At 42.5% G+C, this 27,396-nt stretch overlaps 1 protein-coding gene across 2 annotated transcripts; it reads left to right on the top strand.

The window, feature by feature from the left end:
- The first annotated feature begins 2,797 nt into the window (after positions 1–2,797).
- Positions 2,798–27,396, top strand: hars (histidyl-tRNA synthetase). 2 transcript variants are annotated; one of them, XM_004566602.3, is made up of 14 exons: positions 2,829–2,983; positions 6,273–6,639; positions 6,759–6,845; positions 7,645–7,764; positions 14,281–14,376; positions 14,620–14,745; positions 16,890–16,997; positions 17,068–17,166; positions 21,222–21,315; positions 21,578–21,705; positions 22,126–22,398; positions 22,503–22,619; positions 26,577–26,723; positions 26,829–27,396. In XM_004566602.3, exons 2-14 carry the CDS (start codon positions 6,448–6,450, stop codon positions 26,883–26,885), a joined length of 1,644 nt encoding a protein of 547 aa, XP_004566659.3. In that variant the 5' UTR covers positions 2,829–2,983; positions 6,273–6,447; the 3' UTR covers positions 26,886–27,396. The 2 variants fall into 2 exon arrangements, with proteins under 2 accessions (XP_004566660.2, XP_004566659.3); XM_004566603.3 differs by lacking the exon at positions 6,273–6,639 and having other exon boundaries at positions 2,798–2,983.

Here is a 27,396-nt window from a genome sequence, read left to right on the forward strand (position 1 = left end):
ATGTTTGCAATTTTACTTAAAAAAGAATAAAATAAGACTTAAATATGTTTACCCAACATGAAGAAGCATGCTACGCTCACTAGTGTCCACAGTGATTGATGCTCTACCAGGTGCACACGGACCAGACCATCAACAAGAAGCTCAGTGAGAAGGCAACAATTGTTGTGCAGTTATTAAGAAATGAAAGAAATATTAAATTCCTATAAATCACCTTCTGTCTTGAATTCCATCCTATGAGGTAATTATGTTCAAAACAAACTTTATTTTCTAGTAAGAATGTACTGACTTTACTCACATATGTAGCACATATGTAAATCTATTGTCTGTTGCTACGTTGCGGACGGGGCCTCCACACCTAAACAGGAAAATGAGTCATTGCTGTTGTGAGCTCCAGTCAATATTACAGGCTGTGGTCAGCTGACCTGTGGTGCTGCTACTGTGTGTGAGGCTGTGTAAGTAAAGCTCGCCCTTCTCGCCCGCATGTAACAAACCATCTGTTGGGGGTTGTGGATTTGACACCTTAGCATTGTGAAAGTGGGGAAACATGGTTTTGGCTGAGCATAAGATTTCTGCTTACAACTTGTAATCTCAGTTATAAATGAAATTAAAAAAATGTTTTTTGTAAGTGTGGCTAATGTATAATTTGACTTCTAAGGCACACACACACACACACACACACGCACGCACACACACACACACACACACACACACACGCACACGCACACAAGAACAACAACACAGAGAAGAAGAAAAGGGGGGTAGTTTACTACGCATCATAAAACACAGTCACTAATCTTCCAGCTGTATCTTTCTGTTCTGACTTCAGAGTCCTTGTTTGTTTACTGAGCCGTACTTTGGGAGTCATACTGTTGTGATACTGGGAGAAAAGGGTGAGGTGTGAGAGACTAAACCATTACACACAAAGCTTCAGAAATCTAAAGAGTGTGTGAGGCTGTTAGCTGTGCTGTTCAGCAATAAACTCATCTACAATGTGTTAGTAAAGAGTGACGTGTACTTCTGTCCCATTAAGCAACGGTTTAACAAATTTCACTGCAAACTATAAAAGAAATCTGGGTTTAAATAGAACATAGCAGTGTTGGATTAAGTGCAGGAAACACTAGTATAAGGTGTCTAAGATAAGATAAGATAAGATAACCTTTATTAGTCCCACACGTGGGAAATTTGTTTTGTCACAGCAGGAAGTGGACAGTGCAAAAGTTATGACGCAAAAATTAGAATACAATAAGAATAAATACAGTACACAGCTGTACAGAATAGAATAAAATAAAATACTATATACAGTAGAATAAAATAAAATAAATATACAATAAGATAAAAATAGAATACGAATGCTATATACAACTGAGTAAAAATACAACGATGCCAGAAAGGATTATTGCACTTAGTGTTATTGCACATGTGTGGATGTGTGTGTTTGTTCAGTTAAAGTCTTTGTTGTGGAGTCTGACAGCAGTGGGGAGGAAAGACCTGCGAAATCTCTCCGTCCCACACCGTGGGTGCCGCAGTCTCCCACTGAAGGAGCTGCTCAGTCTATGGAACAAAGCTCCTTCAACATTCACAGTGACCAAAGTGGATGACTACAGGCATTTCTCTCAGTCAGCTGATTGTGTTTAGGGAAAAAGCAGCTAAATACACTGAGATTGCGCTGCGATGTTTGTGAGCTGTGGGTTTTGTCAAACTTGGAGTGAACAAAGCAGAAAAACAGTAAAAGATTCAGACATTGAAATTCTGGTTTATTTCATGAATACACTGAAACATTTTACAGTCCACAGAGCAAAGTAGCATACACGATAAATGGATACACATAACACAGACAGTGAGAAGTAAAACTCATCGTCTTACCAGATGTTATATTCTGTAAACTTAAAATAAACCCCTGAAATTAGAGTTTAATGGGCTGCTGTTAGTCCTTGTACAACGGGTGCGCAGCTCAATTGACCCATCGGGGTCCACCAGGCAAATGCTCAGTATGACAGACAGTCATAACCCGAAGAAGAGAGAGCGCATTCTTAAATTTCTCTTAGAGTGACAGCTGTGCATCGCAGGACTTTTCTGACTGCAGGTGCACAAACAAAGTGATCAGAACGACTTTGATAAACAAAATCTATTCTAATCCAGCTAAAAGAAACCTTATTCTAAAATCATTTGAAATTGGGACAATTAAGGTTATACAAAGAAAATGTATTTCACTCCCCCTTCCTCCTAAAGTAATGGAATCAATTTCAAGGTCATAAACTTGGTGTCCCCAACTAATGAATTCCTGTCTGCCAAAAACAGATTACCGGTATTTGCCAAAAAGTGATTGTAACTAAGCTATAAATAACTTGTTGGTCTATAATATGTGAAAAAGATTTCAAAAATATCCCTCATGAATGATATCAAGTCATCTTGAGCCACCAACAAGATTCCTGTCACAAGGTAGAAGCTGCAATTAGTTTTTGGCAGTGACTTTTATATATCCTTTATGCTGTTAAAAATCTCTTTGACATTAAAAATGTATTTTTTAAGAGTAATCTGACCAAAAGGAAAGCAGAAAAGGCAACAAATATAACAACAGTTACAGTAAACATATTTTAAGTGACCGGATCGGTTATAATGTATGTCCCTAACACAGAGTAATAAAGATACTTGAAATGCAGGAAACTTTGAATTTCATGTATAACCCCTTTGTAAATCCTGTTTACTGAAGTCTATTTACCAATATAAGTAAAGAAATTACACATAAAAAGACACACGGGAACATCACGAATGATGAATCGGAAATTGCGTTTATTTCCGTTTCCGTTTTATGCTCCGTTGACAGTTACAAGTCCGTATGTGCTGTAGGTAGCCGGTGAAGTAGGTAGCGCTATAAAACCATTTAGAAAAAGCAATGGAAGACAAGGCTCAGATACAAGAAGCGATTAAAAGTCAAGGGGAAGTCGTCCGGAAGTTAAAATCAGAGAAGGCGAGCAAAGAGCAGGTCCGTACTAAGATTTACTCTTAATATTAATTATGATGTTAAGACAAGTGAGTTACAGCATGCTGCGCCATGCTTCGGCATTTTAACTGATTGGTTGTTTGCTAGCTAGATTAGCTATATAATACATGTAGAAGGTTTTCATACTCGCAGTTTAGCTCTCGGTCTTGGAATACATGCTGTTAGCATCTGACTCAGTACTGTCTAATATGATTATTAATCAGTTCTCATTTCGACATAGATGATGCTCAATAACTTGGCTTTCCGAAAAAATGGAAGGCGCTTATATTTAGAAAACAATATCCGCTAAATTCAGGTTTCAGGGAGAAGGAGACTACACTTCCCAAAAGCCAGTTTTTTTTATTCCACCATAGAGTTAGCTTACAGGAAAAGTCCTGCGCTCTAATCGGTCCGGCCTCCTTCATTCAGCCCAGTTAGCTAGCGGATGTTAACATGCATGTTGGCACCTATTATGTAATGAATTAACGAATTAGATAACAATGATATAGCTTTTTATTTTCTTCACGGCTTTAAAACGTGGATTTTCAACGTTCTTATTCTCGTTATGGAAATGTGTAAGGAGAGCTGATGCAATAACACGCATGCGTTAACACGGGCATTATCAGAGCCTGTGACCACTGAGAATATGTAGCTGATACCACAATAAAGGTCAAGGTCAAGGTCAGATTTATTTATATAGCACATTTCCAACAGCCGATGCTGCACAAAGTGCTTAACAATAACAATAAAATTAAAAACTACAGTGTAATACAATAATAACAATAGAAACAATAAAATAGAAGAATTGAAACAATACTAACTAATTCAGATAAATCCAAAATGCTTGGGTCATAATGTGTTAAAAGCCAGAGCGTAAAAGTGTGTCTTTAGTAAAGATTTAAATTGCTCAAGAGTTTGAGCAGATCTAATATTAAAGGGGAGACTATTCCAAAGTCTGGGACCTGCCACAGAAAAGGATCTATCACCACGAGATTTGAGGTTAGTCCGTGGAATGGACAACAATAGTTTTGAACTAGATCTCGTGGGTTTTCCTGGAGCATAGGCAGAGAGGAGCTCTGACAAGTAGGGGGGGGCTCGGGCGTTGAGTGACTTAAAAACAAAAAGTAAGAGTTTAAATTGGATCCTGTAGGGGACAGGGAGCCAGTGTAAAGAGGCTAAAATTGGGGTTATATGCTCTCTCCGTTTGGTACCGGTTAGCAGGCGAGCAGCAGCATTTTGAACCATCTGAAGGCGATGGATGGTGGCATGATCTAGGCCATAATACAATGAATTGCAGTAGTCCAATCTGCAAGTAAGAAAAAGGTGGATGATACGCTCGAAGACGTCAGCCGGAAGGTATGGCTTTATCCTGGCTAGCTGTCTTAGCTGAAAAAAACAGGACTGAACTACTGCACTCACCTGCTTATTCAATTTAAAAGAACCATCAATGTAAACTCCGAGGTTTTTTACATGTGTTTTACAATACGAGGAGAGGGTACCCAACGTGCTGTCGATATGATTGAAATTGCCAAAAATGACAACCTCAGTTTTGTTTTCGTTTAGCTGTAAAAAATTTAATGATAACCACTGTTTAACGTCGTCAAGGCAGCGTAATAAGAGCTGCGGTTGATCTGATCCTGATTTTAAAGGTAGATAAATCTGTAGATCATCCGCAAAGCAATGAAATGAAATGCTGTACCGCGAGAAGATGGAGCCCAATGGCAGCAAATAGAGTGCGAAGAGGGCGGGACCCAAAATAGAGCCTTGAGGAACGCCGTATTTAAGAGGAGCTAATTTGGAGTTGTGGGGGCCCATATTGACATAAAAGAACCTTTCTGTCAAGTAGGAGCGAAACCACTGAAGGGCAGATCCTTTTAGGCCAGCATGCGATTCTAGCCGTGATAACAGGATGTCGTGGTCAACCGTGTCAAAAGCTGCTGACAAGTCCAACAGTAAAAGGGCAGCAGGGCTGCCAGAATCCATAGTTAAGAGAATATCGTTAAAAATCCTTAAAAGTGCTGTCTCAGTGCTATGTAATGATTTAAAACCAGATTGAAATTTTTCTGAGATCATATTAGAATCGAGGTGTGCCTGCAACTGTAGATAGACCACTTTCTCCAAAACTTTAGATAGAAAAGGAAGCTTTGAGATGGGCCTGTAATTAGACAGAACAGTTGGGTCCAGGTTTTGTTTTTTAAGAAGAGGCTGAACTACAGCTTGTTTGAAGCATAGTGGGACGCAGCCTGTAGTAAGGGACGTATTAATCAATTTCAGAATAAAAGGGCCAACAATATTAAAAGTGTTTTTGAGCAGACTCGGGGGAAGAGAATCAGAGGGGCAGTGTGATGATCTTAGGCCACTAACTATCGCGGTCAGGTCCTTAAGGGAGACGGGATCAAACTGCTCTAAGACAGCTGAACACACAGGTGGAGGGCTTTGAACTGAGACAACAGACAACGAAACAAGGGCCCTAATCGATAAGATCTTGTTATTGAAAAATGCTAAAAAATCATCGCACATACTTGGTGAAGAAGTAACTCCAGGATTATCACATAAACTAAAAAAGCGATTAAGAATGTTAAAAAGTACCTGAGGCCTATGACCGTTTACTGATACTAAGTTTGAGACAAATTGTGTTTGCCAAATGTATGGGACGGTGCAGAAGCGTTTACTATTAGCAAACACTAAGACGATCAAGACATCTTCTAGGGGCCAGTGTTTGTTTTAGCCCGTCATAAATCCTCGTAGAACAACATGAATTAAAAACGTGCCCTTTGTGTTATTCAGGAATCTTCTAGACTGGACCATAGAGCATAATCTTATTTCTCAGAGAAGATGCCTTAGCCGAGTCGTTCAGACAGCAGTCTCATCCATTTCCTGTCTTTTATCTGAATTGTTTGATGTTAGTTCTGACTCGCTTTATGAAAATGACACCATAGAGATTTATTGAGACTAAGTTACAAATGCTTGCTGACAGGTAGAGTTTGCTAAATGCAATAACAGGTTAAAGCAGCAACAGTAGACATGTTAACCAACTTTTTGTGGCTGTGGACAATAAGTGAAGGAAAGCGCTATACAAATACAGGGAAAAAAAAGGAATCATAGATTTTTTTAAACAGTTCAAGAGGTGCATCTGTGCACTTGTTGTCTAAATCAGTTTTTATCACATTAGTGAAAGACTTTGTTTGCCGGGTGGGTGGGGGGCTGTTGGGCTGCTGTGATTGACTTGCTGCATCTCGTGTTCTGTTCTCCTCACTGTGGTGATGATGCATCATGCCCCACCCTCTCCTAGTGATAGGGTTGCTTACCACTTTTCTCCTGTTCTTCCTGCCTGACCTGTGGTGACCTTGGCCTGTCACACGATTCATCATCTCCACCATCTACTTCACCGTCTGGTTAACCCAACCCTCCTGACTGGCTGCTGCGGCTGGCTCTGTACAACACCACTGGATTATGCTGCACTCTTGATGCACTCTGATCTTTTTTTGGTCCTACTTTACTTTTTTTTTTTTTTTTTTGAAATCCATACCATTTTCCTGCACTGTGGAATAACCATGCTGGGCATGATCTGGGTTCGTGCCTGCTCCGCTCTGGTGGGCTTTCGGGCTCCCACATGTGTCCGATCTCTTCACTCTTTCCCTGGGATCACTGTGGCTCAGGTAGGCTGCTGTCCATGTGTTTATTTGACAAGATGTATTCATAATTTTTCACGCTACAGTTGTTAAATACAGTATAAAACCTCTGAACACTTTATATTTTGTTCTGTGTTCTCATGCAGATTGATGAAGAGGTAGCTAAACTGCTGGCACTAAAGGCTCAGTTAGGAGATGATGGCAAAACCCAATTTGTCCTTAAAACACCAAAGGTAAGATTAAAGTACTGTTGTATTTAAGGAAATACACGTTTATATTTACAGAATATTCTGTGGCACAGGCCTGGTATCGTCTGTATTAGGACAAGACAAACACAACCATTTAACTTTATGTCACATGTGTAAAGCTTATCTTACTATCTCAGCAGGACTTGGTGGAATAAAAGGAGCTCTCAATGGCAAAGTACCCGCTACCTTTATATTCGGGCACATACCATTTGATTAAAAGCTTGTTGTAAGTAGAAGCAGGCGTAGCTTTGGTTACAGAGAAGCCTGTCTGTGAGATCATTGGCACCAAGTGGCTGCATTATAATTAAAAAAATATAATAGCTCTAGATAGCTTGTTACCAAAGATCAGATCAAAGAACCCCTTCATAAGAGTGGGTTTAACGAATCAAACTTTAGTGTCGGTAGTCAAAAATGCAAGGATCAGACTACCCCAAATTGTGTCATCAAAGTACATGATGCTTTATGTGGATATCTGCTTATCCTTTAATCAATCACATCTCTTCTAGAGGACCAGAAAATGTCTGTATGGTAAGCTTTCCAATGGTGTGTTACAACCCCAGTGGCTCTAAGTTAGATTTCTTTTTAATGTAAAAAGTTACATGGATTCAGTCACCCAGGCCTAGGACAGCGACCATTTACAACCTCTGGTAGGCTGAGTGGTTACTGGTTACCGCACGGTGAAATCTGTTACAAAGAGGATGCTGAACAAAAAAATGACAACAAACAACAAGTGCATACATATTCTCACAATAGAATTATTTGATTGACAATGTGTGTTTGTCAGGGAACGAGAGACTACAACCCCAAACAGATGGCCATCAGAGAAAAAGTCTTCAACACCATCATCCGCTGCTTTAAACGACATGGAGCCGAGACCATCGACACACCTGTTTTTGAACTAAAGGTAGAGTTTGACTTAGTTTAACAAGTTTGCTGCTTGAAAAATAGGAATGGGAATCGGGTATTAGTTCTTTTAGCAAACCGGTTCCCAGTAGTTCAATTCCTTGGAATTGTTAGTCTGCCAGACTCTCAATCCCGCTTATCGGTTCCACTCGTACTTATGCTACAATTAGCTGACTACTTTCATTTTTATTGCACAAAAGAACCAGAGCGCAATGGTGAAGTGCAAACTGCATTCAGGACCGAAACAACAGCTAACTGCTAAATAACGAAGTTGTGCCGCTAACACAACTTCGGCTCTTTGCAAGCACCTATCCGGTCTTTAAGTGATGACGTGATGAATCCTGCTTCCGGGCCCAAACTACCCTGTGTTTAATGACGCTTTTGTGTTTTTAACATGTTTTAATGCTTTGTATCTTGTTCTATTTAATCTCAAAAGCCCCTAAAAACAGTCAGTGATCACTGTCGGCCTCTCTCGGTTTTTATTACCGCTATTCATTTTAAAGCTCAGCTTTTAAAACCATCGGGAACCCTCAAGTTAACTTTTATCGAGTGGAAAAAAGTTAACGTTCATCCTCCAGCTTCACTGTTTATGTTACGCTAACATAGCTGTGTCGCTAGCCACCACGTAGGACATCGTTATATACCAGCTAGCCCAACTTCAGTAACCCTACAAGTGTCACTGCTGTTTAGTTTCATTTATGTTGGAAGTGATAGCAGAGCTGTACGTTTGAATTTTGTCAGAAATCCCTCAGTCAGAACATGCTACATCATGTTTAGGTGGTAAGTAGCGAGCTAACTTCCTGCTAACTTCTAACTCCGTTAAATGTATTAAATTCTGTTTTCATGGATGCCTGGATGTTAAACTTAAGGCTATTGTTAAACTGGATATTAAGAGTTTTACTCTCAGTGATGCCGCAGTGTTCGTTTGACTTTGGGCCCAGACACAGCTAATGACGTCAGGCTTAAAGGCCGGATACAGACAGTGTGCTAATCAGTTTTCAGTTTTATTTGTCATATGCAAGTTAGCACAGGGTCAACATTGCAATGACATGTATTTGACGAGCAGAAGACAGTCACTCAGCAGAATGGTACAGTAGAAAAAAAATGGTTAAGAGCAAAATATTAATAAAATATAGTAAAAGAAAAAAGATTAACAGTTAACAGACTAAATATGTATATATTGGGGTGCAACGATACACAAAATTCACGGTTCGGTTCGATACTTTGGTGTCACGGTTCGATATTTTTTCGATACAAAAAAAATGTTCATGCTTTTTTAATTTGTCATTTATTAAAATTATAAATATATATTTTAACTCAAAAGTACAGTTTTTAAATTTAATGTTGCTGAAACAACAAAATAATAAAAAAATAAAAAAATAAATCTGACGGAGGAATCACTCATCTTTGGAAAAGAGAGTTTATTACAGAGAAATGGCTCTTTCAAAATAAAAGCTCTACTATACGCTTCTTCTGGGCTATATTCTCAGCAGCATATTAAACATATCAAGTCCCCATAAGGAGAATCATGTGCTAATGGCTGTCTAAATGACTCGGGTAAAGTTTGTAGCATGCGTGCTTGTTGTTTTTGTCTGCTTCCACTTGTCATTGCACTAGGATGATGTCGGAATAAATGTGCAGTCATATTCGTTGTGTTCCCACTAGTGCTGTCAGCGTTAATTTGAAATGACGTTAACGCCACAACACGGCAAATCTCCGTTAACGAGCTACTGCGGATAGACCCGTGCGTGGGGCTGGACGGCGTCAACACGTTAACGAGCTAACTGCGCTAACACACTAGCTCCCACCAATGTAATTGAGCATTGCGTGGCACATCTGACATACTGTTTTACTTTAGTCCATGACGCGCTTACCTTCATACGTCACATGAAAACCAAAATAGTTCCAAAGGCCAGATCTGAATGAGGGTGGGGGAGGTTCAGTTTGCCATGTTGCAAGGAGAGCTTAACTTCTGTCTCGCTAGCTTGCCCTGCGCTCAGGGAATCTGCGTTCGACTACTCCGCCTAGGCTGCACTGTCGAGCGCAGATCCACTGAGCGCTCAACACAGACAGCATCGTCAGAAGGAAAGTTGATAAAATAAATAAAAAATTTTGTATTGTTTGATACATATGGGTACCGAACCGAAAGCACTGTATCGAACGCTTCAATATCGATACGAGTATTGTTGCACCCCTAATAAATATATAAATATATGTACACACTAGTGATTAAATAAAAAAAATCTTAAATAGGAATGTGACGGGGGGGATATTGCACAGTGGCAGGAATGAGCAGCAGTACAGACTGAACAGTTGGTACAGTATTGCACATTTTCTGCCTAATATAAATACCAATAAAGTGGAGTGACCAGTGCAGATTGTGCAGAGTACTTGTGAAGCTGCAGGGTAGCTTCTGAGTGCGTCCTGTGGACTGTGTTGTGTGTGTTTAAGTGTTGTGGTTGAGGTGTCGTATGGCTCGGTGGTAAAAACTGTTTTTGAGTCTTGTAGTCCGAGCAGACAGACTCCTGTAACGTCTGCCAGATGGTAACAAGGAGAAGAGCTGATGTGCTGGGTGGCTGTGGTCCTTGATGATGCTGTGTGCTTTGCGGAGGCACCGTTGAAGATAAATGTCCTGAATGGCAGGAAGCCTCGTGCCAGTGATGTGCTCTGCTGCCTTCACCACCCTCTGTAGTGATTTCCGGCTGCTGGCAGAGCAGCTTCCGTACCAAACTGTGATGCAGCTCGTCAGTAAGCTCTCGACTGCACACCTGTAGAAATTTGAGGTGATATTCGCGTTCATGTCAAACTTCCTCAGCCTCCTCAGGAAGTCGAGTCGCTGGCGAGCTTTCCTGATAGCAGCGTCTGTGTGAAGGGTCCAGGAGAAATCCTCGGTGATGTTGACTCCAAGGAATTTGAAGCTGCTGACCCTTTTGACCTTGACACCGTTGATGTGGATGGGCTGGTCTTCCCTGACTGGTCGTTTCCGGTAGTCCACTATCATCTCTCTAGTTTTGCTGATGTTGAGAGTCAGGTTATTTTCCAGACACCACTCGTACAGCGCCATCACCTCCTCTCTATAGGCCGTCTCATCGTTGTCTGTGATGAGGCCTATGATCGTTGTGTCATCTGCAAACTTGATGATGGTGTTGGACTCATGTTTAGCAACACAGTTGTGTGTGAACAGGGAATAAAGGAGGGGGCTAAGCACACAACCCTGTGGCGTTCCTGTGTTTAGGATGAGTGATGAGGAGGTGTGCTTACCAACTCTCACCACCTGGGGCGTGTTTGTGAGGAAGTTTAGAATCCATCTGCAGATCGGTGTTCCCAGCCCAAGGTCGACGAGCTACGAGGCAAGTTTTGAGGGGATGATGGTGTTAAATGCCGAGCTGTATGGCTGCCACAAACGATTATTTTGATAGTTGACTAGTCACCGATTATTTTTGCGATTAGTTGACTAATCAGAGCATGCATCCATTGAGCGTAAAACCTACAGCTTATTGCACCAGCAGCATCTGCTCTTATATAACTATCATTAGCTTACAGCTTGAAGTGTTTAAGGTGCTAACTAAAAATAAAGACAAGATGATAGTTTATTAAATTTTAATGAAATTTGCAGATTGTTTCGGTGAAGTTTAATAAACTCCTTGCTATCTAAAATATAACAGGACACCGGAGTATATTCTCCAGCATCTCACACTTCTGATAATCAGCTGTCTGCTTGACGTTTATTCAGCTGTGTAAAAACTTTAATCTCAGCCAAACTGATTTACTCAGGAACAAGTAAAATACTGAAAAAAGCCAAACAATAACATGTTTAGGTTATCTAAGTGACTCATATATATTTAACCTGAGTAGCGAAAGACGGCGGTGGGTTTGAAAACGATTTGCCGGGAGTCCGGTGTTCTCACGGCTCTAGTTAGCCTTGCCCCCGGCTCGCTATCGAGCTAGTGGGTAACAGACGTCGCCGAAAACGTCGGAGCGCTTTTGAAAATATGTGGTGTCTTGATAAACTGAGCAGATATTTGAGGTTTACACAGCTACATTCTCGCCTGAAAATATGTTAAACGTTTATTTTGTGACCCAGAAAGAATAATAAGAGTAATATTAAAACTAACTAGCTGCCGCCATTGTTGGAAACTAAGCAGGGCGGTGCTATGAATTTTGGGACACAGCTACTTCTTCTTCTTCGGGGTTTAACGGTAGCTGACATCCTTGTACATGCAGTGCTGCCATCTTCTGTTTCAGTCCGTTATTACACTCTTAAATCCTGCTACTTATTCCTGCGTCTTTTGGGATCTAACAAAGCTTCAAACGACTATCAAATTGGTCGTCGACGATTCTGATAGTCGACGTAATCGTGACTAGTCGACTAATCGTGGCAGCCCTACCTAGCTGTAGTCGATGAAGAGCATTCTTGCATATGTATTCCCTTTTTCCAGGTGAGTGAGGGAGGTGTGCATTGCCAGGGCGATGGCATCCTCTGTGGTTCTGTTTGTCCGATAGGAGAACTGAAGAGGGCCCAGTATGTCAGGGAGGGAGGAGCAGATATGACCTTTGACCAGCCGCTCGAGCCACTTCATGATGATGGATGTCAGTGCAACAGGACTGTACTCATTCAGACAGGAGACCACAGATTTCTTAGGAACGGGAATGATGGTGGATGTTTTGAGGGACGTGGGGACCACTGAGTGCCTCAGGGAGAGGTTGAAGATGTTGGTGAACACCTCTGCCAGCTGGTCGGCGCACACTCTGAGAGGCCGGCCTGGGATGCCGTCCGGTCCCGGAGCTTTGTGAGGATTGACCCTTTTGAAAGACCATCTTACAGCTTCTGTTTTGAGAGTTAGTTACAGCCTCACTGTCCTCATGAGGGTAGAGGATCTGCTCTCTGTTGTCTGCATCAAAACGAGCATAGAAGTTGTTAAGCTCGTCTGCAGCTTAACAACTTCTCGTCCAAATTCCCCGGAATTTGGATATATGCGGACGGTGGTTTTAGTGATGGTATCGTCCATGCATTTTCCAATATATCCAATGACAGAGTCTGTGTAAAGTGTAAAGTGTGCGTGTTAGTCCCCATAGGGAAATAGTTCCTCTGCATTTAACCCATTCACCCAGTGAAGCAGTGGGCAGCCACCAGTGCAGCGCCCGGGGAGCAGTGTGTAGGGACGGTACTTTGCTCAGGGGTACCTCAGGGTAGCCGTTCAGTGGAGTCGAACCCCCGACCTTCCGATCATGGGGCCACCACTCTACCTACTGAGCTATCCCTGCCCTGTGAGTTCATTGATGTTGCCATCAGCTGCATCCACAAATATCTGCCAGTCAGTTGTCTCAAAGCAGTCCTGCAGGACCTCCTCAGCCTCACTGTCCCGTTTGTAGATGACCCTGGACGCTGGTTTTACCTGTTTCAGCCTTTGTCTGTATGCAGGCAGCAGCAGCAGGAACAATGGTCTGCCTTACCAAAAGCTGGGTCTCCCAGCTCAATAAAGGCAGCGTCAGGATTTTAATTCTCAGGTCCAATAATGATGTCATACAGTTCGTCCACAGCCGAAGCTTTATCAGCGTGTGGGGGAATGTAAACAGCTGAGAGGAGAACTGAGCTGATCTCCCTCGGGAGGTAAAAAGGCCTGACTTTAATGCTCAGCAGCTCGAGGCTCTGAGAGCAGTAAGTTTTTAAGATACACACATCTCTATCCCACATAGAGTTAACCATAAAGCACACCCCTCCTCCCCTTTTCTTGCTTGAGTCCTTCGTTCGGTCTCCCCGGTAAACAGTGAATCCATTCAGCGTGACGGTGCGGTCGGGGACGCTGGGCTCCAGCCATGTCTCCGTGAAGGCCAGAACGCAGCAGTTCCTGATGTCTTTTGGGTGTTTAATCCGTGCAGGCAGCTCGTCAAGTTTGTTGTCCAGAGACTGGAGATTTGCGAGCAGGATGCTGGGCAGAGTTGGCTTGCCGTTTCTCTGTCGGGATCGGCTCAAAACTCTGGCGCGTTTCCCACTCTTTGTTTTCCCACGGCGTCGCGCAAGTAAACGAAGGATCCCAGGCATCCACGGTGTCGAAACCTGCTGTAAAGTCCGAACTGGCTGACGAACATTGCTCCAAAAGCGTTTGTCCGTCATACCGCGTATATGATCGCGCTGTGCGCACAGAAATAGAAAGCAGTACAAAATAAATAATAACATTTTTGCTGAGATGACTGGGAGCTCTCGGCCGCCATCTTACGGCGCAACCGGAAGTCAAGTTCCTCGATTGCTTTAAAGCTTTGTGCTGTTGACTTTGTGTTTATACCTGTTGTTAGCTAGGATTTGTGTTGGTGTGTAGCCTGTAGGTTTATATTGTTAAATGTTAATTATGAGAATTATATATCACATATTCTGTGTGAGACATTATTTTTGACACACTGATCACAAGGAGGTGAAATGCCTTCAACATTCACAAACATTTGACCACACAGCACGCAATTGATTTGCAGGAATGTGGAACACATTGCACGGAAGTGACCTATTTGTCTGTTTGCACAGGAAACATTGACGGGGAAATATGGAGAAGATTCCAAGCTCATCTACGATCTCAAAGACCAAGGAGGAGAGCTGCTGTCCCTCAGATATGACCTCACTGTATCCTTTAAATAGACACAGCCAACTGTACTGTTCTCATTCATGCATTTCCACAAAAATGTTAGAAAGGATTAAAAGAGTGGTGGTACTTTAGACTGAGCATTCAACAGAGTCAGAATACGCAGTTAAATGAACGGGGCTTCTTATTAACCAAGTGCAGCTTGTGAAAAGGTTACATTGTCATGAAAGTAGCAATACATTGTTACTCTGTGGTGTTGTTATTCTTGACCCGCCCTCTTTCAGGTACCATTTGCCCGCTACCTGGCCATGAACAAGATAACCAACATCAAGCGTTATCACATTGCTAAGGTCTATCGTCGTGACAACCCAGCCATGACCCGGGGACGTTACAGAGAGTTTTATCAGTGTGTAAGTCAACTGCAGATGGCATGGACTGAGTTCTTTTTCATAGCATTAATTTTGTCTCACTATGGGAATATCTACTCTGACCTCATCAGAAGGTCAAATATCACAGCTCCCTATAGGCTGGCTCAGTGATGCCTGTGTGAGGAGGGGCGAGGGGTCCCCTATATAATCTTGATTCAAGCAGAAGCCGTTGACAGCCCTGCTGTTTGTGCTAAACTGACACTGTCCATGAATTTTAGTGCAGAACGCTCTGTTCCCTACATGCCAGTGTATAGTAGCTCACAAGCAGTAGCAATACAGTCCTGTAGGTAGTCCGGGTGTTTGGTAGCAATGCTTTTACTCCAAAGTATCGTAGCAACACTTTACTAATAAGGCACTGCCAGCATCACCAACAGGAAGCATTCACGCGTTCAACACTCATTAGCAACAGCGCTTAATGTAGAAACTGCCCAATATGCAGCAAAACCTCCAGAAAAGTAGCACTACCTTTCACTGCTAGGATTCAAAGTCCACTAGCTACCCGAGGCTACAGCTAGCTACCCGAAGCTACAGCTAGCTACCCGAGGCTACAGCTAGCTACCCGAGGCTACAGCTAGCTACCCGAAGCTACAGCTAGCTACCCGAGGCTACAGCTAGCTACCCGAAGCTACAGCTAGCTACCCGAAGCTACAGCTAGCTACCCGAGGCTACAGCTAGCTACCCGAAGCTACAGCTAGCTACCCGAGGCTACAGCTAGTGTCACTACCCGATCCGTACCGGAAACCCGATCCGTACCCCGCATGCGCAAATCTTACGTCACTTCCTCTCTTTGCCAACATTGCGACATTCAATATATTTGAATGACACGGTTAGCGCCCAGTTAGCTCCTAGCATTTCTCAGCAGCTCTGCCTCCTTTTCGACTACCGGGACATTTAAACAATGGATAATCCGTATGCAAACAAATTCATGCTTTTCTCCTCAACAGAGAGCGTCCCCCGATTGAACAACAGCGCCGTAAAATAAGAAGAATGGCGCCTAATTACAGAGTTAATAATACAGACTTTGTAATGTGTCACGTGAAGATTCAGCAGCCAGATGAAGTGTTTACTGACAACTGACAGTGATAGCGCACATCATCATCATTATTCCAACAATCCTCTCCACACAGACGAGCATAAACACACTCGACTGTCACTAAATCAAATTTAACACACGTTTGTAATGATGCTAATTCAGTTTACAATAGGGTTTATTCGCTCAGTCAGCAGGTGGCAGTATCCTCGTACACTGGGGAGTAAACTGCCATTAAACGAAGAGAAGAAGACGAAAACCCCTGCACATGCGCGGTACGGATCGGAGAGTCCTGATCCGTAACTATCTTTTTATTTTTCGTTTTCGTCTACATTATATTGAAATGTTTCATTATGGGAAACATTTTAAGAGATACTTATTATTCTTAACATCTTAACAGATACTCTGACCCGTAACTATCGTAAAACGCTTCAACCGGAAGTAGACACCTTTCGTGCATGCGGGGTACCGATCGGGTTTCCGGTATGGATCGGGTAGTGACAGCTAGCTACCCGAGGCTACAGATGTGGAAAACTATTGTTGAGGAGTAGCAGGTGGTTGGTGTACTTTGGTAAACGGTCACTGCTCTGATGCAATAAAAAAATGTGACTGTTAAATGCTGTCCACACTCCTTTCCCTGATCGCCATGGAGTGCTTCAGAAGGGTCGTCGAGGCCCACATAAAGGATTCCATCAGTGTCACTGTGGGCTACAGGAAAAAACGTTTTTGCAGATTGTTCCTGGCTCAGACTCGGGTGCAAAAAGTCTCAACCTGAGCTTCCTCCTCTACAATTTGGTCCTGGACTTCTTAACCAGCAAAATCCACAACATCTCTTCCTCCTGCATCATCCTCAGCACTGGCTCCTTCCAGATCTCTGTATTAAATCTCACCTTCCAGGTCACCCTGCTGACATATGACGCCAGAGCATCAAAGCTGTCGTACAGTCTTTGTAGATGATGCAACACTTTGCACAATACATTTTTATGTATTTTATCTATTGACTATTTCAGTTTACACTGACATCTGCTGCTCGTCACCACTGATGACTGACTTAGAAGTGACAAGGTTAACATGTGTGTTTGTGTTTGCGTTTCAGGATTTTGACATAGCAGGGCAATACGACGCCATGATCCCAGATGCTGAGTGTCTAAAGATTGTACATGAGATCCTCAACGAGCTGGACCTCGGAGACTTTCGTATTAAGGTTTGTCACTTAGTTGAGCTGAGTGCTGCCGTGGTGAGTGAGTCTCTCTAACCACATCTTCTACATGCAGGTGAACGACCGACGCATCCTTGATGGAATGTTTGCGGTGTGTGGCGTTCCAGATGACAAGTTCCGAACCATCTGTTCAACGGTGGATAAACTGGACAAGGTACTGAGGCTTACTGCAGTGAACATCCAACTCTTCTAATCACTATACTCAGTTCTCCTGACCCTCGTACTTATGAGAATGTTGTCAGTTGTCAATATTCAGAAACCAGTATTGTGGAGGTAAAAAGGAATGGCATTTTTATTTGTGACACCTCTGATGTAATCTAACAGCACTGTAAGCGTCTCCTTGGAGAGCTGCTATGTTGATGCCATTTGCATGAAAATGTTATGTGCAGCTGCTCAACAAGAAATAAGAAGTGAGATTAATCAGATGTGACTCTGGATCAGATCCGCCTCAGATGTACCACAGGCTCAGAAGAGTAGGTCCAGATCGGAAATCACTTACAAAACAGGATTGGACTGGATCAGGATGGATGAACCTCAGTGTGTGAAGAGGACTCTCCATTTACATGCACAAACTGGAGTCTATTAGATAGATATGATACAAACCACTGCAGTGCAGTACCTGTAATACCTACAGCATGTTCTAATCGCTCTAATAGGATATTATGGTCGACAGTATCGAACGCTGCACTGAGGTCTAGCAGGACAAGCACAGAGATGAGTCCACTGTCAGAGGCCATAAGAAGATCATTTGTAACCTTCACTAAAGCTGTTTCTGTGCTGTGATGAGCTCTGAAACCTGACTGAAACTCTTCAAATAAACCTCTGCAGATGATCTGTTAGCTGTTTGACAGCTACTCTTTCAAGGATGTTTGATATGAAAGGAAGGTTGGAGATTGGCCTATAATTAGCTAAGACTGCTGGGTCTAGAGATGCTTTTTGAGTAAAGGTTTAACTACAGCCAGCTTGAAGGCCTGTGGTACATAGCTGATCATTAGAGATAGGTTGATCATATTTAAGATCGAAGAATTAATTAATGGCAGGACTTCTTTGAGCAGTTTTGTAGGAATGGGGTCTAAAAGACACGTTGATGGTTTGGAGGAAGTAATTATTGAAGTTAACTCAGAAAGATCAATTAGAGAAAAAGAGTCTAACTTAACATCAATGGTACTAAGAGTAACTGTAGATAATATTACATCTGTGGGATGATTATTGGTAATTTTTTCTCTAATGATAAGAATTTTATTTGTGAAGAAGTTCATGAAGTCATTACTAGTTAACATTAAAGGGATGGTTGGCTCAACAGAGCTCTGACTGTTTGTCAGCCTGGCTACAGTGCTGAAGAGAAACCTGGGGTTGTTCTTATTTTCTTCAATCAGTGATGAATAGTAAGATGTTCTGGCTTTGCGGAGGGCTTTCTTATAAAGCAGCAAACTATTTCTCCAGGCTAAATAATGATCCTCTAAATTTGTGACACGCCATTTCCTCTCCAGATTACGAGTCATCTGCTTTAGGCTACGTGTTTGAGAATTATACCACGGAGTCAGGTACTTCTGATTAGAGACCTTAGTTTTCACAGGAGCTACAGTATCCAGAGTCGTACGTAGTGAGGAGGTGAAATTATTAACAAGATGATCGACCTCTGGAGCAGCGTTCAGATAGCTGCTCTGCTATGTGTTGGTACAGGGCACTGAAGATGATAACAGTGGGTGGATTATATTCTTAGGATGTTCTTGACAGATGTCTTTGCAACCATCTAACTTCACTTAGGAAAACATTTGCACATCAAGAAAGATTCTTCTTCAGCCACTTTAAAGCCCTTTGAGTGCTCGGTCAGTAGAATAGTGCTATATAAGAACCGGTCCATTTACCATTTATTTACCAAGAACTCAAATATTTACTGATTAGAGCATTTTAATGATTTATAATCCTGTCTTCCATGCACTTGAGCAGCTCCTCAGTGTATGATGAAATAGATGCTGTAAGATGAAGAGATATTAGCCACAAATGGTAAATAGCCTGTATTTCTATAGCGCTTTACAGTCATCCACCCATTCACACAAATGTCATTGATTATCACGGTTTAGAGAAGTGTGTTTGCATTTGTGCAATTATTTTGAACTGTGGGTGCTGATTTTAAGTACAAGTAGCAGTGATGTCCCGTCTGAAGCTGAAGCTCCAGCGCGTACCCAAAAAACGAACACACTGCTTCAGAAGCCCTGTTCCGAGGCGAGGGTCGTCTGAAAAGAGTCACGTGATTGATGACATCTGAAGCTTCATTTGTCAAACCCCCGATTCAGTGGTTAATGACGAATTGAAGGGAGGATAAGAAGGACAGACGCAACAACATTGTCATCCCCTATGTAGCCGGTGTATCAGAGACACTCAGGAGAGTTTTCTCCAAGCATGACATCCCGGTGCATTTCAGACCCAGCAACACGCTCAGACAGAAACTGGTTCACCCGAAAGACAAAACGCCAAAACACAGACTTAACAATGTGGTGTATACTGTACAGTGCAGCGAGGAATGCTCAGACCTCTACATTGGAGAGACCAAACAGCCACTTCACAAGCGCATGGCACAACACAGAAGAGCCACCTCCACAGGACAAGACTCAGTAGTCCATCTGCATCTTAAGGATAAAGGTCACTCTTTGAGGATGCCAATGTTCACATTTTGGACAGAGAGGACAGATGGTTTGAAAGAGGAGTGAAAGAAGCATCTATGTCCACTGTGAGCGACCATCTTTGAACAGAGGCGGGGTTTACGACACCAACTCTCTGCCATCTATAATCCAGTTTTGAGATCCCTTCCCAGACGCCTTAACGCCCACTCACATCCTGGGTCATCTGACCTCAGGAATTTGCATGATAAGGTGGGGCCAGGTTTCACAATGAACACACCCGAAACTCTGGCTGATTGGGACCCACACCCAGTTTACACCTTGGCTCAGGCGATTAGAGGATCATCAGGGGTCCTTTTGTCCCTCTGTGGGGGGAAACTCCCACTAGGTTTATATCTGGGACTCTCCACCATTTGACCTTAGAACTGAAGAAGCTTCTCGGATGAGAGGTGAAACGTCTTCAAGCAACTTAAAGAAGTCCAGACGCTTTTCTTTGCAAGCTCCTTTGACTACGATGACCTGGATGACTGAGAACCTTCACAGACATAACGAATTGAATCATTGGTGATTTTTTTTGCGACAGATAGCGAACTAGTGTGCGACATAATGAGAGTTATAATTTGTAAGAAAACACAGCTGCAGTATATCTAAACGTATCACATGGAGGCAGGGACTTCACTGCACAAGCATACTCCCAACCTATTGTAACATCGTGTTGTACTTAATTAAAAAAAACAAACACTATATATTAATACAAAACATCAAGAAGTCCCAAGCAGAGGGAGAACACACCATGGTGCATGGTTACATGAGGAAGGTAAAAAGCACCACATCAGCCCGATGTCAGACTGAACTGTCACATTATCATGTTAAACAGAAGCTGTCATTTCAGCTCTGAGTGGCCAATCGTAATGCAGCACTTCACTTCAAGTTGTAGATTCAAGCTGCTCGTCATATTTTTGGCACCAGGTGTCACCAAAGAGCTCTGTGTTGAACCGTCTTTAAATACAAGGCTCAGTGCTTCGGTGCTTGGCAGGTTATGATGAGGGTGTGGCTTATCAGCAGATGGGTATAACTAGTGCTCCACAGAGCTGCCATGTTATGTTGGTAAATATAACAAACGTGGACTGTGCTGTAGTCCCGTCTATGCCTGCAATGATTGCAGCCCTGCTGCTCACGGTCATTCGTTACAAGGCTGCTGAGCGTTTCTCCATCTCTCACCTCTTTTTACTCACCGTGTGTTTATGCACCACTCTGACATTAGTCATTAGTCAAACACACAACCGGTCACAGGAGATGGACTACCCGAGAGGTGGACTACCCGAGAGATGGACTACCCGAGAGGTGGACTACCCGAGAGATGGACTACCCGAGAGATGGACTACCCGAGAGATGGACTACCTGAGCCTGGTTAAAAGGGAGTTTTTCCTTCTTCTGTCACCAAGTGCTCACACAGGGTCATCTTCATGTTGGTTTTTTTCTGCATTATTGTTGGGTCTTTATGTTACACTATAAAGCACCGTGTTGTTGTGGTTTGGCGCTATATAAATAAAGTTGAATTGAAATCCTTACCCGTGTCCTCCTCTAGATGTCCTGGGAGGACGTGAAGAAAGAGATGGTGAATGAGAAGGGCCTGTCAGAGGAGGCTGCCGACCAGATTGGGGAGTACGTCAGCATGCAGGGTGAGACTGTGCCCAACATCCACACAGCTGATGTCTGTAGAACAATCAGCGTGACCTGAACTGTCAGCTGTTCAGCGGAGGCATTTTTTAGCTCTTTTTCTTCAGCATCAAATAAAATGTGGTCCAAGCTTATGCTGCACTCCCACAGACTCAGAAACACAACATTAAACATTTTATCTTGTACCACCACAATGATGAAATAGAGCATGCCAAGGGAATCGCTTGTGCAACACACAGACTGACTGTGCTGGATGTAATGCAGGTGGAATGGACCTGGCTGAGCGCCTCCTTCAGGACCATAAAATGTCTCAGAGTAAGCAGGCCTGCGCTGGCCTCTCAGACATCAAACTGCTCTTCAAGTACCTACAGCTCTTCCATGTCACAGACAAGGTGAGAAACTGATCTTGGATTTCTCTGGTATAGGATTCCAGTATGAGTGCTCTATAGCAATGATCTGGTTTCCATGTGGACAAAAAAGGTTTTATACTGGTCATGCAACCCTGTGAAAAACTAGCACACCCTTACTGGTTTTCAGGGTTTTCCATTAGGTCATGGTACCTGGTACCATTAGCATACTAATTATGTCACGGGACGCTCGGCCATGTTGCTATAGCAACAATCACGCACTTTAGGTGGTACTCGATTGTAAGTGAAAACCAGTCGATCCGAGTTGAGTGAACCTTGGCAAGTGAATCCGAGCAGGTAAATGGAAAAGGGGCTTTTGTTTCGTCTCTCTGTTGTTTTTGTTTGTTTTTCCGTTCTTCATTCTTCCCTGCCTGGATACGGACTTTGAAATTCTGCCTTCTCTAGGTGGTGTTTGACCTTAGTCTGGCCCGGGGTCTGGACTATTACACTGGAGTGATCTATGAAGCCGTGCTGACTCAGGCAAGCGCAGTCTCAGCCACTAATGAAGCTCAAAACGGCGCCAATGCAGAAGAGAGTGTGAGCGTGGGCAGCGTGGCAGGAGGGGGCCGATACGATGGCCTGGTGGGCATGTTCGACCCCAAGGGGAGGAGAGTCCCCTGTGTGGGTGTCAGCATAGGTATCGAAAGGATCTTCTCCATCATGGAGCAGAAGGCTGAGGTAATGTCTCGCCTGATATCTGTGAAATAAAATTTAAGCTGGAGCAGCTTTACTGTTCTGTGAATGATGCACAAGTTCAACAGTGACATGGTTTTATTGTTCAGGCCTCACCGGAGAAGGTGCGCACCACAGAAGTTCAGATCATGGTGGCATCTGCTCAGAAGAACCTGCTGGAGGAGAGACTGCAACTCATCTCTGAGCTCTGGAATGCTGGCATCAAGGTAGGTGTGTGGCAGGGGGTGTCAGGACAGATCAGGGGGGAGATACTGTCAACAACCCCACCCTAAGAGTTTGGGTACCTTGTGTATCCACCAGGGGGAGCAGTGTGGCTGCTTTATCCGGTCTTTAAGTCTGACTTCATCAGCTGTTTCTGTGTCCAAACTCTGCTTCAGCTCCCAAAGTCAAACGAACACTGTGGCATCACTGAGAGTTAAACACTGTTTAAATTCATCTTTAATCATCAGTGTTGCTGCTTTACCAGGTGTAACAATTAAGTTTAACATCCGGGCATCCATGAACACAGAAGTTATTACATTTAACGGAGTTAGAAGTTAGCAAGCAAACAATTTATTTATATAGCACTTTCAGAACAACTCCCAGCTGAACACCAAGTAGTGTACACTTGACATGCCAGAAATGATACACAAAATAAGTTAAAATAAAATAAAGTTAGCAGGAAGTTAGCTCACTAGTTTGCACCTAGACATGACGTAGCATGTTCTTACTGAGAGATTTCTGAAACAATTAAAATGTACAGCTCTGTTATCACTTCCAACATAAATGAAGACAGAAAACTAAACAGCAGTTTGTAGGGTTACTGAAGTTTGGCTAGCTGGTATATAATGATGTGCTACGTGATCGCTAGCTACACAGCTATGTTAGCGTAACATAAACCACAGGTTCCCAAAGTGTGTGTGTGTGTGGGGGGGCAGAGCCATTGCAGGGGGGGCGCGGTATGAAAAGAAAAAAAGAACACTTGGACACTGCTAGCATCATGGACAAGTGTTTGATGGGGCGCCTACAGAAACGCAAAGCAGGAGATGAAGCATCGCTGAATATGTTTCCAAACCAAAGACTAGAAAATATGGTGAAGCAAATCTTCCCTTTGGCTTCACCAGGATTGGTTTTCCCTGCGTCGGGAGCAGCGCTGGGCTCTTCAAATCACGGACAAACAGGATCCCACATTCTTGATCTTTAGTTCACAAACACTTGTTGTAATGACTAACTACTCCTGACATGTTGGAGATGTTTGCTCTTTATACAGTAAAGTTACAGCAGGATACAAATAACATCAGGCTGATCCTGCCACGATTTGTTCCCTCGGTTCAAACAAACAGGATCCCACAGCTGTTTATGTTTTTAAACCCATTTTGCACAGAGAGGCATTTTTTGAAAAATGTATTGATGTTGAATATTATTACACAGGAAACAACTACACGTAAAATAATCACACGGTGACGCCTCTGCCTTTGTAAATGGAGGGACAGTAACTGTATGTAAGCCTGTAAAACCTGCAGACAGTCAGATTAACAGTATTTCGTCTCTATCATTCTGCAGTTCATCTCATGTAAACAATAACGTGGCCACAGCGTGACGTGGAACAAAACACATACCTTTGGCGTTGCGTGACGAACTCTGTATTCCTCGTCCACACGTAAACACAAAAAAGGGGTTTTAAAAAATCTCCGTTTTCGGTGACTCGAAACGGCGTTTAAGTGTGGGCGAAACAGCTGCGCTTTCAAAAATACCCGTGTAGGTGCGGACGCAGTGTGACAGAGTTAGTAGTTTATTTTATTACTACCTGCAGATTACTTGTATTTGCTTAATTGTTTACTGAATGTTTGAGGTGTGAAATAAACCACAATGGAGCAAAATATGGGCGTGTGTGGTTGGAGGATGTGTTAGTGCGTGTGTGCACGTGGGGAGGGGGGGCGCGAACATTTTTCTTGTAAAACAAAGGGGGCCCAGCAAAAAAAGTTTGGGAACCACTGAAAGATACAAAACATGAAAACATGTTAAAAACACCACAGCCTTAACAAAGACTGAAGCAGGGTTGATATGTCATCACTTAAAGACCAGATACTGCAGTCATAATTATGATGGAGTCATTATGTTCAAGCCTGTCTTAATGAGCAGGCCAGCTGCTCTCCATCCCCACAGACTAATATTTTTTAAACTATGCAATCAAGAAATTATTAACAACTGGTGGAAGCTTTTTAAGAGTGACAATGAATAAATAAACACAACACATAAATCAACAATTTTAAGGGCAGCTTTCACAGACAGGTAAGACAGCCCGGTCATTAGCATTACAGCACATGTCCGTGTTGTCTATTGACCAGCGATCGACTACGGTGGTGTGAAAAAGTGTTAGCCCCCTACCTGATTTACTGTATGTTTGTCACACGTGAATGTTTCAGATCATCTAACAAATTTAATGTTAGACAAAAATAGGGCTGCTCGATTATGGCAAAAATGATAATCACGATTATTTTCACTGAAATTGAGATCACGATTATTTGACGATATTTATTTAACCCTTTAAGACCTGCCATAGAACCAAGTCCGCCAGAGCTTATATTATTTTTTTTACATGCTGTAGTGCCATTTGTGGGAGCATTTCAAGTTGCTATACATCAATACAACTGTTATAGCCCATATTTTAATAATATGTATGCATTAAGTCCATAGTAACTACATTAATTGCAAACAAGTGCAATAAACTACAAAAAAATTGAAAATCGTTTTTTGTTTTTTACATATATTTCTACTTGGAGAAATTTAAGAGGTTTATCCCTCAAAACTTTAAATACAAAAAAAGTTGCAAAAAATAGTTTACAACAACAGAAAATTTATTTTGAGTGTCTTCATAGTTTTATTTTGGAGATACAGCAATTTTTATATACTGCAGGAAAAACAAAAAACAATCCTATGATGCAAATTTGCAAAGAAAACAGCAGGTGCATCAAAATAAACTATTTCCAGCAGTGCAATATGAGTTCCAAGCATCCCAGCAACTATTCAGAAAAGTCAAACATGACTTATAAAAACACCAGTATAGGCTTTTAAGGCCTACAAGTAAAAAACTAGATTTTCTGCGAAAATGACGTCACTTCTGGTTTCGGGCAGGAAATGCGACAGTTCACGTTGACGTCTTTTTCAAAGTGGGAAGTGTTAAGAACAGCTGATGGATCGGCAAAGCCTGTTTCTGGAATATTATGTTTTTGTTGCTGCAAGTGCTTTTTATGCAATTTTTGCAAAGCTTTATGTGGAAGGAAACCATGACCGAGGACAAGCTGATGGCATCAGATGTAAGTACAACTCCTCCGGTTTCATATGCAAAACAAATTATTGCGCTAGCTTACACGGTTCAGGTTCTACAGGGAGTTAAAAATGGTTAGGCAAAACGGAGCGTGCTGCTCTGACCGGCTTTAAAGGGTTAACAATAACAATGTGTTGAATAATGACTTTAAAAAATAATATAAAATAGTGTGCAAATACTGATAACAGTGCAAATGTTTGCAATATAAGAAATAAATGAAAAATGTAAACATCTATGTTTAGTGAACTTTGCAGTGTTGCTCTGTGGTGCAGCTACGACACCGTAGCAAAGTTTACACACTGTGTCTACTTGATCCACGTCTGACTCCGCAAACCCATAATGTTTCCACACCACTGAAGTTTTGTTTTTTTTACCTCTCTTTTCAACCAACGGCAGTCCACTCCTCTCCAAATAACTTCTGCTTAGCTTTCCGAGCTTCCCTCGGGTCCTCTTAATTGTTGTGACGCGTGTTCGAAATGGAGAGCGGTGCGCTTGACTTACCACACGGAGCAGCGCGAGAGTAAAGCATGAGGGAGGTGCTAATAATCGGCTCAGTCATTTTTAATGATCGTTGAAAGCCCAGATCGTAATCGTGATTAAAATTCGATTAATTGAGCAGCCCTAGACAAAAATATTACAAACTGCATTTTGTGTTTACTTATATCATCTTTGTCTAATATTTAAATTCGTTTGATGATCTGAAACATTTAAGTGTGACAAACAGGAAAAAATCAAAATCATGAAGGAGGCAAACACACCACTGTATGTGTACTGGTGAGATGACATCGGAACAGTAAAGAGCGTGTGTGTGTGTGTGTGTGTGTGTGTGTGTGTGTGTGTGTGTGTGTGTGTGCAGGCTGAGGTGATGTACAAAAAGAACCCCAAACTGCTGAGTCAGCTGCAGTACTGTGAGGAAGCAGGAATCCCCCTCGTGGCTATACTGGGAGAACAGGAGCTGAAGGATGGAGTGGTGAAGCTGCGTGTAGTGGCAACCAGAGAGGAGGTATGATGCACGCACACCAAGTCATTGTAATTACACACATAAAGAAATGCTCACACACACGTCACGTTATCTTGCTGCCCCCCCCCCTCTGCTGTTTGTGCACAGGTCGATATATCCAGAGCAGATCTTATCAGTGAGATCAAGAGGAGAACTGAGGCTTAGCCGCTTCCTGCTTGTTTAGCCATAAACCAGCCACGTTATCTCATGGGCTCTTCAGAACTGTGTACAGAATTCCTTCCCTGGTCCACTACAGAGCAAAGACACAGCAGCCACGTGGACTGGTGTTACACAGCATGTGGTGCTCATGAGCACAGCAGGAAGCTAACAGGGAACATGTTTAAATGAATGATGTTGCTTGTAATGTGCTTTCAGGTGTGTAAAAGATGCCTCACTCGTTGTCATTGTTCACATTGTTCAGTAGGGTCTCTGGTGAAGAGATGGTAGATGTAAATCACACCAAAACAGTCAGTGCACTATTTAAAAAAAATACATAGGAGGATAGCTGTAGTGTTTAAGACCAAGACTGAGAAAATGTTACACATTTGTTTTCTACATGAATCACGTCATGATTTACTGCAGTTAAAGTTCTAAGAATGCTCCTGTCTGTATAAAATATCCTGTACTGCCCAGTGTCTCAAATAAAAAGCTTACATTTTGCTCAAACCTGGGAAAA

Source organism: Maylandia zebra, linkage group LG2 (assembly GCF_041146795.1).
Source record: "Maylandia zebra isolate NMK-2024a linkage group LG2, Mzebra_GT3a, whole genome shotgun sequence".
Taxonomy (NCBI): Eukaryota; Metazoa; Chordata; class Actinopteri; order Cichliformes; family Cichlidae; genus Maylandia; species Maylandia zebra.

What these genes read in the sequence shown, in the direction of transcription:
- hars (XM_004566602.3), top strand. Translation starts at nt 6,448, where the DNA reads ATGCACTCTGATCTTTTTTTGGTCCTACTTTACTTTTTTTTTTTTTTT. An exon ending in GGAGTACGTCAGCATGCAGG is followed by an intron (nt 21,316 to 21,577) that starts GTGAGACTGTGC and finishes GATGTAATGCAG; the next exon opens with GTGGAATGGACCTGGCTGAG. An exon ending in TCTTCCATGTCACAGACAAG is followed by an intron (nt 21,706 to 22,125) that starts GTGAGAAACTGA and finishes TGCCTTCTCTAG; the next exon opens with GTGGTGTTTGACCTTAGTCT.